This window comes from Sphaerodactylus townsendi, linkage group LG01 (genome assembly GCF_021028975.2).
Source record: "Sphaerodactylus townsendi isolate TG3544 linkage group LG01, MPM_Stown_v2.3, whole genome shotgun sequence".
Lineage (NCBI taxonomy): Eukaryota > Metazoa > Chordata > Lepidosauria > Squamata > Sphaerodactylidae > Sphaerodactylus > Sphaerodactylus townsendi.
The window spans coordinates 9,098,972-9,114,851 of NC_059425.1; the positions used below are offsets into that span (position 1 = coordinate 9,098,972).

The following is a 15,880-nucleotide window of genomic DNA, read 5'->3' on the forward strand; positions in this document are numbered from 1 at the left end:
CTCTGCCACCTGAGCTGTGGAGGCTTATCTGGGGAATTCAGATTAGCCTGTACACTCCCACACATGCCAGCTGCGTATTAGAGTGATCAGCTCTTGGAGTTGGAAGAGCTTATTCTGTTCAGTTGAAATTATTTGGGAAACCGTGTGTTCGTGATAGAGATTCCTGTGTTAAGATGATTGATGACCGATTTGTCTTTTTTGACATGAATTTGTGTTTATTGATACTATTATTGACTAACGTTTTCTATGATTATTGCGATTGCATACTCGTGTATACTGCGTGATTGTAAGCTTTGAAAAACCCTATTTATGCAGCTATGGCTTGATGGCTATATATATATATTTGAATGTGCCATTTAATTTATGTGTGTGCACGCCATTTGATTATATATACCTACAAATAAATTTAACACTACATTCGGATTCAAGAACCAGCTGAATGCCATATTAAATGTTGAGACCTTGCTTCAACTAAACCGGTTGATCAGTTTTAAGTGGGGGAGGGCCTCTAAGGGCATTTTTTTTCACTTATCTGGTCTGTGCTGCTGCATTACAACCCAGGTACCCCCCAGAACTGAATTCTCTATGCAACAAGATCCCTGCACCTAGAAAGCTAGCAGGTCAAGTGGGAGTGTTCCTAGGGTAGCCTTTATCCTGACACGCTGACTTTCTATCTGCACAGGGGAGGGAAGACCTACAGAGGATCATTCAATCTCATGAGCCCTCAATTGGACCGCTAAGTGATAAAGAGTACATAAGGTTTCTTTAAGGACTGAAAATGGACTATCTACTGAAAACATATACGAATAAAGAAATAATGGCAGGATTCGAGATTTAAATGAAAACAGCAGATTGGACTAAGGTAATTTTATAAATGGAATAAAAGTAGGGAAAAAATGCTGATACTAACCATAAGCAGGAAACTAGATTTGCGTTAGGCTCCATAATGAGGTAGATGGAAATCACCGTGTGTGTGTATACAAACACACACACACACACACAGAGGAATGTGTGTATGGGTTTTTTTCTTCTTTTACTATTATTACTACATAGGGAAGGGCAGATTCTTCTTTTTCTTTTTGTATGTGTTGCCTAAGCGTGTAAAATAATTAAATTTTTCTTTAAAAAGAGTACATAAAATAAACCAGCAAACTTGGTCCTGAAAGCTCATCGCTGCGCTCAGCAGACAGCATTCGCTTGCAAAGCCTGCTGGGGGATGTAGTTTTTCCGGGGTGTTTTGCCTTCTGGCCAAAGAGCAATAACGCTGCTGCGGAAGAAACCCTGTAACCAATGATCTGTTTATAATAGCCACTCGTGTCCCGCCCTCCTCCCTTGTGTCCAATAGGCGATGGCTGCAATGGTGGGAGCAGCCAATAGCAAAGCGAGGCTTCGAGTGGGTGGAGATTCAAGGCTCTCCATGCCGGGACCGTAGGTGAGTGCGGAGGAAACCCGGTGCGAGTTTGCCAAGCGCATTTACGAGATTTACTTTGGAGGTCAAGAACTCATTCCTGGAGATCCTGAAAGCAGAAACGAAGGTGTCTCTGAGCATATGCAAAGTGCCTTTCCCTTTTGGTCAAGTGAAGGGTGGTCTTCCTGTAAGACCGTAGAAGGAGGGGAGGGGGTTGTCAGACGAAACTGAATTAATGTTAGGCTTCAATCCCGGCACCCCCTGACCCCTGCTCCTTGTAAACAAATCCCTGACTGGGAATCAGGCTGCCAACTTATGAGCCCCTCCTGTGCAGCTGTGCCATTTGGAGCCGCTTGACCCTGTTTTGCTATGCCTGGATAAGATGTTGCCCTACCTCTGAAAGCTTTGTGAAAGGCACAGGAGCGAACCAGGACCATGATCTTGAGTAGCTGGCAATCTGCACTCTTGGGTTCTAGGTTGGAAGCCGGGGGTTGTCTAGTGCAGAGCCCCCCAACCTTTTTTCAATTGGGCACCCCTTGGCAACCCATTTCCCAAATATTGTACCCCCCTATTACCTAACCCATTACGTAATTTTTCTTGGTGGAACCCCAGATCCTGTGGTGTGTACCCCAGGTTGGGAACCGCTGCTCTAGAATATGGCATGAAAACCAGGATTCCTGAATGCCTTGGCAGGAGATGAAGAATGCTGTTGCCTATTGTGGGTTTTAATGGTATGCTGCTTCAAACTGAACACAATGTGGCATAGAAATAATCTAAAGGGATAAATAGGAGAGGGTGAACCGGGGAGCCCCTCTACACACTGGGGGTCAGCTACCCTAGAGAAGAGAAGAGTTGGGATTTATACCCCGCTTTTCTGAACAGTCTCAAAGTGGCTTACAAACTCCTTCCCTTTCTTTCCCCACAACAGACTCCTTATGAGGAAGGTGGGTCTGAGAGAGTTCTGAGAGAACTGAGAGGGGCCCACGGTTACCCAGCAGGCTTCATGTGGAGGAGCAGGGCAACAAACCCAGTTCTATAGATTAAAGTCCACTATTCCTAACCACTGCTCCATGTTGTTTCCGGCCAAAGTAGGTGATTTACTAACACTGTTTGTTTTGATGACTCCCCCTCCCCAATAAAAGCACAGTAGAATTAGTGACATTTATTTGACTTGGGGGGCTCTGAGGCCTCAGGTTATATCTATCCACTTTACGATGCAGCCCCTTTGTGGAAGCTAAGTGGAGCAAAGCTGGGTCACTGGTTGGCTGGAATTCCACCAGGGACTCCTGTGAAAGCCACCTTACATTTCCTAATGGAAAAAAGACAGGCCTTAAATATAATAAATACATGGAGAACTATTTATTTATTTTATTGGTTTTATATCCCGCCCTATCCTTGCGAGGTTCAGCATGTTGGTTTTGGTGGAAGATTTTGTAGCCCATGCTGAGTTTGGCTATCATGCAAACTAACATCCTTTGTTAGCAAAAATCTCTGTTTATGTATTGTCGAAGGCTTTCACGGCCGGAATCACTGGGGTGCTGTGTGGTTTCCGGGCTGTATGGCCGTGTTCTAGCAGCATTCTCTCTGGCGGTTTATTACCATCTGTGGCTGGCATCTTCAGAGGATCTTCAGATCCATCTTCAGATCCTCTGAAGATGCCAACCGAAGTGAAGCGTCAACGGCCAGGAGAGAATGCTGCTAGAACATGGCAATACAGCCTGGAAACCACACAGCACCCCATCTCTGTTTATATCTATATACCTATGTAGAAGGTAAAAAATCACTTATCACACGCAGGAATTAGCTTGTCATATGTTTAGCGGCTCTTGAATAGCAGCATCCCCAGATCCTGGACATCTGTAATACCATTACTTTCACCAGTGGCCCAATAATGCCCCGCACATATCTGGTTGCAATCCATACAACTGCCCTGCAAGGAAGGTCAATATTATTGTGGCCATTTTGTGACCATCAAGCAGAGCCCGGGCCTTTTCTGTCATGGTTCTGGCTCTGTGGACGGGGCTGCCTGAAGATGTGGCTGTTCGCAAGTTTCTTTTTAAACTTCAGAGTAAACATGCTTAGAGCTGCGCTGTCCTAATAAGAATGCCTGCAATTTTTCTTTCCTCTCCTGTGCCAGCCATGGGGCCAACCTGGTACAGAGAGCCAGCGTGGTGTAGTGGTTAAGAATAGGTGGATTCTAATCTGAAGAACCGGGTTTGATTCCACACTCCTCCACCTGACTGGCAGATGCTTATCTGGTGAACCAGATGTGTTTCCGCACTCCTACATTCCTACCGGGTGACCTTGGGTTAGTGCTGCAAAAAGAATAACTGTCTGGCTCAAAGAACAGCGTTAAAACTGTACCTTTCATAGAAATAATTAAAAAGTGTATCAAATAACCCAATTACCAAAAATAAAGAAAAATACATAAATGTGGATAACACATTGTGAACAGAAAAGGAATCTCAGTGATTCCAATTCCAACTTGTGATGTTTTATGGATTTTCATTGAAGGGATATAATTTATATAGAGACTTGTAGTCCTTTGTGTATATTTTGGGATCCTTTTTCTGTTTGTAATGTGTTAGCCACCTTTTGTATTTTTCTTTATTGTTGGTAATTGATTTATTTGATACACACTTTTAAATTATTAATATTACAGGTATAGTTTTAACGCTGAGCCAGACAGAGGTATTCTTTTTTTCAGTATCCATACAGTTTCTGGCTCATCTTGTATACTGAGTGAGACCTTGGGCCAGTCACAGGAAGAGAAAGGATCTTGTAAACCACCTTGAGTCTCCTTACAGGAGAGAAAGGGGGTGGGATATAAATCCAGACTCTTCTTCTTCTTATAGAGCTGGCAGGCACCAAGAGCCCAACACTGATGCTCCGGACCCTTGGCGTGTTCAGGAGTATTCTGTGTGTGCAACGGCGAAGCAGGCACCTCCGAGCCATGGCGGCACCAAGCAACAACGTTGGTTCCGGGTCCGGGGCGTCTTCCTCGGATAGAACCGTGACAGCTGGAATCATTGTTATTGGGGATGAGATCCTGAAGGTATGGTGCCCACCAAGTGGTTTTCAAACGCGACCAGGGCCAGGTGGGACTTTTGCTCACCATTTCTTTTGACTGAGCTTTGGAGATCTGATTGGCTGTGCAGATATTTTAACATGTTGCTTTGGCAGCTGCTGAGACTGCAGCGTAAAGATCTTCACTGTGTGATTGAAGGTAAGAAGAAGAGGTTTTGGATTCATACCCCTCCTTTCTCTCATATAAGGAGACTCAAAGGGGCTTACAAACTCCTTTCTCTTCCTCTCCCCACAACAGACACCTTGTGAGGCAAGTGAGGCTGAGAGAGTTCTGAGAGAACTGTGACTAGCCCAAGGTCACCCAGCAGCTTCATGTGTATGAGTGGGGAATTGAACCCAATTCTCCAGATTAGAATCTGCTGCTCATATGTGGAGGAGAGGTGAAATAAACTCAGTTCACCAGATAAGAACTGGGAAATAAACCCTGTTCACTAGATAAGAAGAAGAGTTTGGATTTATACCCCACCTTTCTCTCCTGTAAGGAGACTCAAGGTGGCTTACAAGCGCCTTTCCCTTCCTCTCCCCACAATAGACACCTTGTGAGGCAGGTGGGGCTGAGAGAGTTCTGAGAGAACTGTGACTAGCCCAAGGTCACCCAGCAGGATTGTAGGAGTGCAGAAACACATCTGGTTCACCAGATAAGCCTCTGCCACTCAGGTGGAGGAGTGGGGAATCAGATCTAGTTCTTCAGATTAAAATCCACCTGCTCTTAACCACTAAACCACACTGGTCCGCCGCTCATGTGGAGAAGTGGGGAAATAAATGTAGGCCACCAGATAAAAGTCTGCTGCTCACATAAAGGAATGGCAAGTACAACCCAGTTCTCCAGATTAGAGTCCACCACTACACCACGCTGGCTGTGCAATAGGCTAAGTTACAGTAGCCTTCATAAAATGGATGCAGATTTGCACAGTCTGCATAAAAATTGTAGGAATTGGTATGTTTGCCGCAGCCTTGATGGTTCTGTGTTTTGGCAGGGATACATCCAAGACACAAACTCCTTCTTCATGTGCAAGAGGCTTCGCTCGCTAGGCGTCAAGGTGGACAAGATCTCCGTGGTCCCCGACGAGGTGGAGGCCATCGCCGCCGAGATCTCGTCCTTTTCCAGCAGGTACACCTACGTTCTGACATCGGGCGGGATTGGCCCCACCCACGACGATGTCACTTTTGAGGCCGTGGCTCAGGCCTTCGGGGAAAAGGTCTTCCCCCACCCGGAGATGGTGGACCTAGTCAAGAAGTTCTTCACCAAGACGGACTCCGCGTGTCCCGAGATGAAGCTGGCCCGCGTTCCCGAATCCTCGCTCCTCAACTACGGCATCGACAAGAAAACAGGCCACGCCTTCAAGTACCCCCTCATCAGCGTCCGTAATGTCTACATATTCCCGGGCATCCCGTTGCTGATGGAGCGGGCCTTTGAGGGTCTCAGCCATCTCTTTCACAACAAGCAGACGCACTTCCATTCCCGAGAGATCTATGTGGATGCGGACGAGACCCGAATCGCCCCCATACTTAACCGGGCCAACAGCCTCTTCAAACGTGACACGAACTTGGGCTCCTACCCAGATTGGGTCAGCAACTACTTCCGGGTCAAACTCACCTTGGACTCGGAGTCAGAGAGTCATGTCGAAGAGGCCTTCACTTTCCTGATGGAGAACCTGCCCCAGGGCACTGTGGTGCCTTTCGTAGCCAACCCCGTCCCCCGGGCAGCCACTGATGTGTACATGCTTGCTGAGTCAGGTAATATGAAATGTATGCCACCGTGCCATCTCTGCACACTCTGAGACTTTCAAGGTCCAGTCTTGTTTGGTTGGAATTCCATTTGTATGCATATAGAATCCTTGCTAGAGTTGTCGCATACATAAAAAGTGTTCTGTATTGATCAGGAATACTTCCTGAGTATACAAAAAGATAAAAATAACGTTGATGGTTTCTGGTAAACAAGGCTTCTCACCTGTCTGCCCGGCTGCAGGTTGTCCTCTAGGCCAGAAGGTGGCAGCAGCAGTACAGATCATCGAAGAAGCTCTGGAACAGTACCCCCTGTCGAAACTTTGCGTCGGGTTCAACGGCGGAAAGGACTGCACAGCACTGTTGCATCTCTTCCACGCCGCTGTACAAAGGTATGGTCTCCCCGCTCCCTTTTCACTGATGCAGGATCTGCCCTAAATTGGGTTATGAAAGTTTTCTGGGAATCTTCCCAGCCTTTTTGGAATAACCAATTATGCTGTAGCAGTGCGCAACATAGGCCCCTTCCACACATGCAGAATAATGCACTTTCAGTCCATTTTCAGTGCTCTTTGCAGCTGGGCAGAATAGCAAAATCCACTTGCAAACAATTGTGAAAGTGGATTGAAAGTGCATTATTCTGCATATGCGGAAGAGGCCATAGACAAGTTTGCAGGAGCTTGTGAATCTGCCTTCAGTTTCCCAGGACGAAACGAATGAATAAATCTTGGTGTTGGGGACTTTCAAAGAGAGGCCTGAGTTTCCAGTCCTTATTGCCATAAAAAAATATTGTGAGAACATGTCTGCAAGGTGTCTTCTCAATTCTTTTTAAAGAAGGGCTCCGGGCGGTGAACAGCACAATTCAAACAACAAGCAGGAGCAGGTCATACACAAAATATAAATACATAGGCTCCATCCCATAATCATCAATAAAATAACCTAAAAACTCATATAAAGCAGCGAGTAACAGTTAATACATAAATAGACAAGAGGCGTCCAGAAACCCCAATTTAAAACCTACCCCCAAAAGGGGGGACGGCGGGCCCCTCAATATGAGGGGACCCTGATGTAACAGCACCGAGGCAAAGAGCAGTAAGGGGGCACCATATCAGCGGCTGGACGCTCCAAAGGCCCGGTGGAACAACTCAGTCTTACAGGCCCTGCGGAACTCGCCAAGGTCCCGCAGGGCCCGGACAGCTGGAGGGAGGGTGCTGAATGCAGAGGCCGAGTAGAGACGTATGGGGTAATGCGGTCCCGCATTTTCCTAACCGTCCTGGCCTATAATGGTCTTTTCTCTGTGCTCTGGCTGCCGTTGCGTATAGTGGTTACAGCATCAGTCCTGCATTCAGGTTCTTGCTTATCGGACGATGTTATGCTAGTCTCTTTCTTTCTCTGTCTCCCTCCCTCACTTGCTGTCTCTCTGACTCTTCTATGTCAGCCTCATCCTACTTCGCAGGGTTGTCAGGATGTTTAAATGAAGGAGGGAGAACCAAGTATGCCTTTAAGTTTGCCAGCCTTTAGGCTACAGCTCTCCTGGGATTACAGCTGATCTCCAAGTGACAGACGTCAACTCACCTTGAGAAAATGGCCTCTCTAGAAGGCAGAATCTATGGTGTTATACTCCATTGAGGTCTCTCTCCTCTCTAAATCCTGCCCTCCTCAGCCTCCACCCCCAACTTCAAGCCGGCAAGCCTATATGATATTCTGAGATTTCCCCCAAAAATATTTTATTTTAGAAAAAGAAAATCAAACACACTTAGAAGGCAAATACAGAAACACCTAACACGGTGTGTCGTCCCCCCCCCCTCGCACACACTCACAACAAACACCCTGTGAGGTGGGTGGGGCTGAGAGAGCTCCGAAGAACTGTGACTAGCCCAAGGTCACCCAGCTGGCATGTGTTGGAGTGCACAAGCTAATCTGGTTCACTAAATAAGCCTCCACAGCTCAAGTGGCAGAGCAGGGAATCAAACCCAGTTCTCCTTGTGCACTCCAACACATGCAAACACAACATAGTCAAGAAGGAGGGTAAATAAGAATTTGCTGGAACTTGACCTGCTGGTGGAAGGAAACGACAGATAGAGATAGATTCATCTCCCTTAGGAGAGAGATACGAATATTCGGTGCCACGACCGAGAAGTTCGTTTCTCAGGTTGCCATTTAGCTGACCTCAGATGGCTGGGGTATTTGAAGTGAGGCCTGTGAAGATGACCACTGTGTAAGGGAGGGATATCCATTTTTTTAATCGATAAATGAGAACATTCATGTTATAACCTCTGCGGTTCATCCATACGTTGCTTGACATTTTTAAATGGCTTAAATGTAGGAGCAGCAGTGGCGTAGTGGTTAAGAGCAGGTGTACTCCTGAAAAAATCTGGGAGGAACCAGGGTTTGATTCCAGCTCTGTCCGCCCCTGAGCTGTGGGGGAGCTTTCTATCTAGGGGAGATTCAGGTTAGCCTGGGCACTCCGGCACACCCGGCCAGCTGGGTGTCCTTGGAGGCTGGAATCACAGTTCTTCGAAGACTCTCTGAAGCATTACCTACCTCACAGGGTGTTTGTTTAGCTGAGCGAGGAAGGGAAAGGAGATGAAGGTATTGCCCCGGAGTCTCCTTTTTGAGGAGAGAAAGGGGGGATATAAATCCAAACTCTTTTTCTTCTTAACATCTCCCTTGCAGGCGATACCCAGAAAGAACGGAGAAGCTGCAGGCGTTGCATATATGCACTGTCTCCCCGTTTCCTGAGATGGAGCAGTTCATCGGACTCACGGCTGAACGGTAGGAGCAGCTGGCTATTTTCAAAGGGCCGGGAAATCGCTTTGTTAACTGCAAGGTGTTAGTGTGAACCTTTAAGGCTGTGAGTGATCCTAGACCTGCATACCTGAGGGACCGTGTCTTCCGTTATTGCCCTGATAGATCCCTCCGCTCGTCAGAGGGAAATCTGTTGGAGGTCCCTGGCCCACAGGATATCCAACTGGCTACTACGAGGGCCAGGGCTTTTACGGCCCTGGCCCCTACCTGGTGGAATAAGCTCCCGTGTGAAATCAGAGCCTTGTGGGACCTAAATTGTTTCCGTAGGGCCTATAAGAAGGATCTTTTCCGCCAGGCATTTCCATCTGGCCAGTCGGCCTGACCTGGTTGCTGTTTTTACTGGCCTCCCGTGGCCATGACGGAGAGGGAGAGAAGTCACCATCTGAGCCTGTTTTACTTGTTTTTGTACTTTGAACTGTTTTTATGACGGTTTTTATTGTTTTGCTATTCCCTGCCCATGAGCCCTGTCGGGGAGGGCGGGATACAAATAGAAAAAAATAAAATAAAGTTTCCAAGATGTTTCGGAGTCGGTTCTACTTGCGTCTGACTCTATCAGCTACCCAGAGGGACGGGTGTATCTGTTTGTTTAGGTCATTTATGGTCCACTGTCCACCTGTCTCACAGGGACTCCAGATGGGTTGCACATAGTGAATCGATACAGTCAACGGGATGGGACATTTAATAAAACAAATAAACAGGGTTTTATGCTCCCCACAGGTATAACCTCCACATCTGCGAGGTCCACGGGAACATAAAGCAGGCCCTGGCTGACCTCAAGCTGCAGCAGCCGGAGCTGGACGCTGTGCTGATGGGAACTCGGCGGACGGACCCGTATTCCTGCACTTTGATGCCCTTCCACGTTACCGACCCCGACTGGCCCCAGTACATGCGGGTCAACCCTCTCCTGGTGGGTAGTGACATCTAGCGGGTGGCGACATGGAAAAGTCTCTGCGTGGGCTGAAGTTATTTGAAACAAGGGTCAGTGCTATCAGTCACAGACCAGGAAAGGGATTTAGGCGTCTTAGTTGATAGTTCCATGGGAATGTCCACTCAATGCATGGCAGCTGTGAAAAAGGCAAACTCTATGTTGGGGATCATTAGGTAAGGAATTGATAATAAAACTGCAAAGATTGTCATGCCCTTATATAAAGCCGTGGTGCGACCGCACTTGGAGTACTGTGTTCAGTTCTGGTCGCCACATCTCAAAAAGGATATTGAAGAGATAGAAAAAGTGCAGAGAAGGGCAACAACAGCCCTGAGCCCCTCGGGGGAGGGCGGTATATAAGTGGAACAAATAAATAAATAAATAAACAAGGATGATTGAGGGACTGGAGCACCTTCCTTATGAGGAGAGGCTGCAGCGTTTGGGACTCTTTAGTTTGGAGAGGAGACGTCTGAGGGGGGATAGGATTGAAGTCTATAAAATTATGCATGGGGTAGAAAATGTTGAGAGAGAGAAACTTTTCTCTCTTTCTCACAATACTAGAACCAGGGGGCATCCATTGAAAATGCTGGGGGGAAGAATTAGGACTAATAAAAGGAAACACTTCTTCACGCAACGTGGGATTGGTGTTTGGAATATGCTGCCACAGGAGGTGGTGATGGCCACTAACCTGGATAGTTTTAAAAGGGGCTTGGACAGATTTATGGAGGAGAAGTCGATCTATGGCTACCAATCTTGATCCTCCTTGATCTGAGATTGCAAAGGCCTTAGCAGACCAGGTGCTCAGGAGCAGCAGCCACAGAAGGCCATTGCTTTCACATCCTGCACGTGAGCTCCCAAAGGCCACTGTGAGTAGCACGTGAGCTCCTGATGGGCCACTGTGAGTAGCAGAGTGCTGGACTAGATGGACTCTGGTCTGATCCAGCTGGCTTGTTCTTATGTTCTTATGAAAGGGGCTTCTGTGTCTGGAGTTTGCAGCCAAACACAGAGTTCCGGAACCCTGACCTAGTAAGGCTGCCAATCTCCAGGTGGGACCTGGAGAACTCTAGACTACAGAGGTCAGTTTCCCTGGAGAGAATGGCTGCTTTGGGGGCTGGACTCTATAGCATTGTACCCCACTGATGTCCCTACCCTCCCCAGTCTCCATCCCCAAGTCTCCAGTAGTTTCCCAACCTGTAGCTGGCAGCCTCCCTATCCCCATCCTTGTGGTAATGACCAGGGGGAACCTGGCAACCCTAATTCTTGGTCTGCCAGCCTGCCCCCCCTCAGGCCTTGACTGCAAATTATCAGCCAAGAGCCATTTGGCTCTTGCTTTTCGACCCAGGCCCGACAACCTGGTGTAGTGGTTAAGAGCAGGTGCACTCTAATCTGGAGAACTGGGTTTGATTCCCTGCTCTGCCACTTGAGCTGTGGAGGCTTATCTGGTGAACCAGATTAGCTTGTGCACTCCGACACATGCTAGTTGAGCTAGTCACAGTTCTTCAGAGCTCCCTCAGCCCCACCCACCTTGCAGGGGGTTTGTTGTGCGGGGGGGAGGGGGGAGGGAAAGGAAATCGGAAGGCCTTTTGAGTCTCTTTACAGGAGAGAAAGGGGGGACATAAATCCAAACTCTTCTTCTTCTCTGGGCTTGCCAGAAGAAAAGAACTACCTCAGCGTCTGTGAACTTCAGCCTTCTTGGCTTAGCTGGGGAGGTGGTCTCTGATGACTGAAGCGTTCCAAAATGGGAGGACATTCCCAGCTGTCAGAACACCGTCTCCTAACCACTGAAGTCCCCTTTGTCAAAACACAACTGGTCCTTTGAAGGAAAAACTGGTTGGTCAACCATTGTTTCTTTGCAGCGGCAAAGGTTTCCTTGCGTCCAAGCAGGGAAGTGAATAAGACCTCAGGCAGTCAACCGCTCAGATAACTCCTCCTTTCTCCCTGGGATTATCAGCATTTTGTCCATTTAGCTGAAGACTTATCTGCCGTCATACAAAAGGCATGCAAGGAGAAGCCAAAAAAGACTTATAAAGGTTTTCAAGAATCAATGGGACACCCACTTGCCATGGGCATGATAGCCGAAGTTACTGCATTGGCCAGGGGCTGGGCCCTGGTGGGCCCTTCCGACTCTTAGATGAAATAGATGAAACTGAAGAATAAGAGCATAAGAACAAGCCAGCTGGATCAGACCAGAGTCCATCTAGTCCAGCTCTCTACTACTCGCAGTGTCCCACCAGGTGCCTTTGGGAGCTCACATGCAGGATGTGAAAGCAATGGCCTTCTGCTGCTGCTGCTCCTGAGCACCTGGACTGTTAAGGCATTTGCAACCTCAGATCAAGGAGGATCAAGATTGGTAGCCAGAGATCGACTTCTCCTCCATCAATCTGTCCAAGCCCCTTTTAAAGCTATCCAGGTGAGTGGCCATCACCACCTCCTGTGGCAGCATATTCCAAACACCAATCACACGTTGCGTGAAGAAGTGTTTCCTTTTATTAGTCCTAATTCTTCCCCCCAGCATTTTCAACGAATGCCCCCTGGTTCTAGTATTGTGAGAAAATAAGAGGGGCCAAGGAAACAACCAAACCCGTTTAATTTGTAAAAGCGATGTGATCCAGCATTTATTACCTCAGTGCATAAATTGTGGGGTGGGGGTGGTTAGTGCAAAGTACCCCTAGACCTGCTGATAATATATTTTACCTTTCTTGTCTCCCCGCCCCCCAGGATTGGACGTACCGGGATATCTGGAAGTTCTTACGCAGCCTAAATCTTCCATACTGCATCCTTTATGATAAAGGGTAAGCACACTGATGCGATTTTTCAAGGGGTGTGGGAAGGCAGACTGGCATGAGTTCTTAATCCAACGATCCTGAACGTGGTGTTCGCCAACTCCTTTCTGGGTGGCTGCCAAGTGTACCAGCTTATAAGGCCAAGTGGATGGCCTACATGGTCCTAAGGAAAACAGGGTGGGATTCCAATGATCCTTCAAACAAAGTAAGGTTTTGTTTATAACTAATAGGTAACGTCAGGGTTTCAAGCAAAATATTTACAAAATAAAGTAAAACTGATGCAACAAATATTTTGAGGACTTCGCTCAACATAAATTTGCTTGGACACTTTCTTTCTCATAAGGCTGTCAGACAATCTTTCTTTTGTCTGACAGCCATACTGCTCTCTCGAACTCAGTACTCAATTTAAAGTCTCTCTCTCACACACACACAAATCATTACAGTTGCTTTGGCAGCAGCTGCCACTACACTACACAAGGATCTTCACTGTTTCCCTGAAGGTAAGCTGTGGTAGCCATTTTGTGCCTGTACACACCACTCTGTGTCAGAATTCTAAAGAAGAAGAAGAAGAGTCTGGATTTATATCCCCCCTTTCTCTCCTACAGGAGACTCAAAGGGTCTTACAATCTCCTTGCCCTTCCCCCCCTCACAACAAACACCCTGTGAGGTAGGTGGGGCTGAGAGAGCTCCGAGAAGCTGTGACTAGCCCAAGGTCACCCAGCTGGCGTGTGTGGGAGTGCACAGGCTAATCTGAATTCCCCAGATAAGCCTCCACAGCTCAGGCGGCAGAGCGGGGAATCAAACCCGGTTCCTCCAGATTAGATACACGAGCTCTTAACCTCCTACGCCACTGCTGCTCCTAAAGGTGCCTGTGGGTTGAAAAAAGATTGGGGACCCCCTGATTTAATTGGGTACTCACTGAGACAAACCAATTAAAAATATTTGGATCCACTACAAAGATGCCTCGAAGTTCACTGTTTGAAATATAAACGTAAACATATGGGAAACCAGCAGCTTCTTAGATGAGGCATTCTGCCTCTTATCACACAAAAAGGAATGCCTCTTCTCCGAAGGGAATGCCTCTTTTTTATGGAAGAGAATGCCCCTTTCAACGTGATCACCCAATGGGACACAGACAGGCATAATTTAAATACAAAGGAAGCATTTTTTAAAAAGTTTCGTATTTTAATCATATGCAGATTTAATCATTTAAAAATTGTTCAGTTGATTGACTAATTCCCAGCAGGCCTGATGTGGAAAGTCATATTTTGTATCCCATCCTTCCTTTTAAGCAGCTCAGAGTAACACGTAGGTTTTCCCACTGTGTTATCTCCTCCTCAACAGCCCTGTAAGGTAGGCTTGACTGAGAGGTCAGGACTGGCTCCAAGACAGCCAGTGAGTTTAATACCAGAGCAGGGCCCCCTTCCAAGTCCAACAGTCCATGCATTGCAGCAGTAGACCCAATTTTTTACAACCTTTACCACAGCCCTGTGAGGTAGGCTTAGTGGAGAGATTGTGAAAGAGGGAAATGTCATCCATGGAACCTGAGCAGGAAGCTGAACCCAGGTGTCCAAAGTGAAGTACTCTGGGTCAAAGCTTAGGTGAGCTAAATTCATGATATGAGAGGGCAGTATACTGTATTGGTTAAAACACTGCACTAGGACTAGTGAGACCTGTGTTCACGTTGCAGCTCCGCTGTTAAGTTTGCTGGGGGACGTCCGACCTGTCAATCTCTCTCAGCCTAGCCTACCTCACTGGTTTGTTGTGAAGATAAAATGGGCTCGAGACACTCGAGCGTCCTTGGAAACAACACCCTTATGGAGACCTTCACGTTGGTAATCAGTGACCTCTTGTCTTCTTCTCCCCCAATTTTGCCAGCTACACTTCACTTGGCAGTATGAACAACACGCAGAAGAATCCAGCCCTACGCTACGTGGATGCCCGCGGGCGGGAATGCTACCGGCCAGCCTACGAGCTAGAGAATGAAGAAGACGAACGCACCTCCCGCCATTGAAGCCTTTGGGGTTGCCTTAGTTGCCCAGGCAGCTCTGGGCTTGCTGGGAAGAGCTCACCAGGCCCAAAGCCTTCCTAGAGTATGATCAGGACCGGGCGCGGCCTGTTTGGCCTGAGGTGAAATGCGTCAATGCCCATCCATGTACACATACTGGAATGCCTTTCTGCAGCCTGTCCGGCTCCACCAGCAGCCTGTGGGGCTGCCCCACACGTTGACACTGAATAGGAGATTATGCACACTGTACCCCTGTAATAAATGAGACCAGGACCCAAGTTAGTAAATCCCTGTTGATTCAAGTTGCAGCATCTCCATCTTGGATTTTATTCTCCCTCATTTAAGGGTTCCTCGCCCCTCCCTCGCCCCTCCCACTGCAGCCCCACTGATCTCCACAGAATGCTTCATCGGTGGGGAAGGAGACCCTGAGGAATGGTGGTCTTCTGTGGGAAAAGGGAACTGGTGGAAGTTGCCACTTTTAGTCCAAGTACAACCCCGTGGCGTGTCGCGATCCACTGAAGCCATGTGAATTGCAAGTCGTAAACAAGAGTACGCATTGCATCCCAAGTGTCCTATCAGGAGGGAGTACGGCAGTCTCCTTTCTTGGTTTCATCTTTACAACAACCCAGCGAGGTAGGTTGGGCTGCGATATAGTGACTGGTCTGGGGTCACCTGTCGAGTTCTGTGGAGATTTGAATGCATGCGCTTTTCAGAACTTTACTGAATGTTAAACATTTGGTCAGAGGCGTAGCTAGGGGAAATGAAGCCCGGGACAAAATCTGAGTTTTCTGCACCCCCCGCCCCCACCCCGTATGACCAGCCACCCCTGCCCCACCACAACCAAAGAACAATTTTTTGCGCCAGGTCATCTCAAAGTCACCATCGCATTACAGAACATGCCCCAACTCACAAATCTGAATATAACAATGGTCCATGATACACAGTGGAAATAAAAAAGAATTGGACAACATGTTTAACAACTGTTATAACACTTTAAGGTGTTTTAAGTGTCATGTGACTTAAAATGCTTTCAAAGTGTTTTATTACTGCTGTGATAAAACACCATTTTATGATGTTAAATCCAGCACCATAAGCCAAGCCCCCCCCCCCCCCCCAGCATTGGAAACAAAGCACAGAGC

General features: G+C 47.5%; 1 protein-coding gene across 4 annotated transcripts; it reads left to right on the forward strand.

Moving 5' to 3' along the window:
- The first annotated feature begins 840 nt into the window (after window positions 1-840).
- On the forward strand, window positions 841-15,019 carry FLAD1 (flavin adenine dinucleotide synthetase 1). 4 transcript variants are annotated; one of them, XM_048510540.1, is made up of 9 exons: window positions 1,521-1,535; window positions 2,021-2,139; window positions 4,264-4,463; window positions 5,473-6,232; window positions 6,465-6,612; window positions 8,894-8,992; window positions 9,743-9,932; window positions 12,669-12,742; window positions 14,612-15,019. In XM_048510540.1, the coding sequence occupies exons 2-9, from the start codon at window positions 2,112-2,114 to the stop codon at window positions 14,745-14,747; spliced, it is 1,635 nt and encodes a 544-aa protein (XP_048366497.1). In that variant the 5' UTR covers window positions 1,521-1,535; window positions 2,021-2,111; the 3' UTR covers window positions 14,748-15,019. The 4 variants fall into 4 exon arrangements, with proteins under 4 accessions (XP_048366526.1, XP_048366517.1, XP_048366507.1 ...); XM_048510569.1 differs by lacking the exons at window positions 1,521-1,535; window positions 2,021-2,139 and adding an exon at window positions 841-862; XM_048510560.1 differs by lacking the exons at window positions 1,521-1,535; window positions 2,021-2,139 and adding an exon at window positions 1,381-1,432.
- Window positions 15,020-15,880: the final 861 nt, after the last annotated feature.

Bases quoted from the DNA above. Each gene is read 5' to 3' on its own strand.
- FLAD1 (XM_048510540.1), top strand. From the start codon at position 2,112: ATGCTGTTGCCTATTGTGGGTTTTAATG. The intron at 6,233-6,464 runs GTAATATGAAAT...GCCCGGCTGCAG, and splicing joins GTACATGCTTGCTGAGTCAG to GTTGTCCTCTAGGCCAGAAG. The intron at 12,743-14,611 runs GTAAGCACACTG...CAATTTTGCCAG, and splicing joins TGCATCCTTTATGATAAAGG to CTACACTTCACTTGGCAGTA.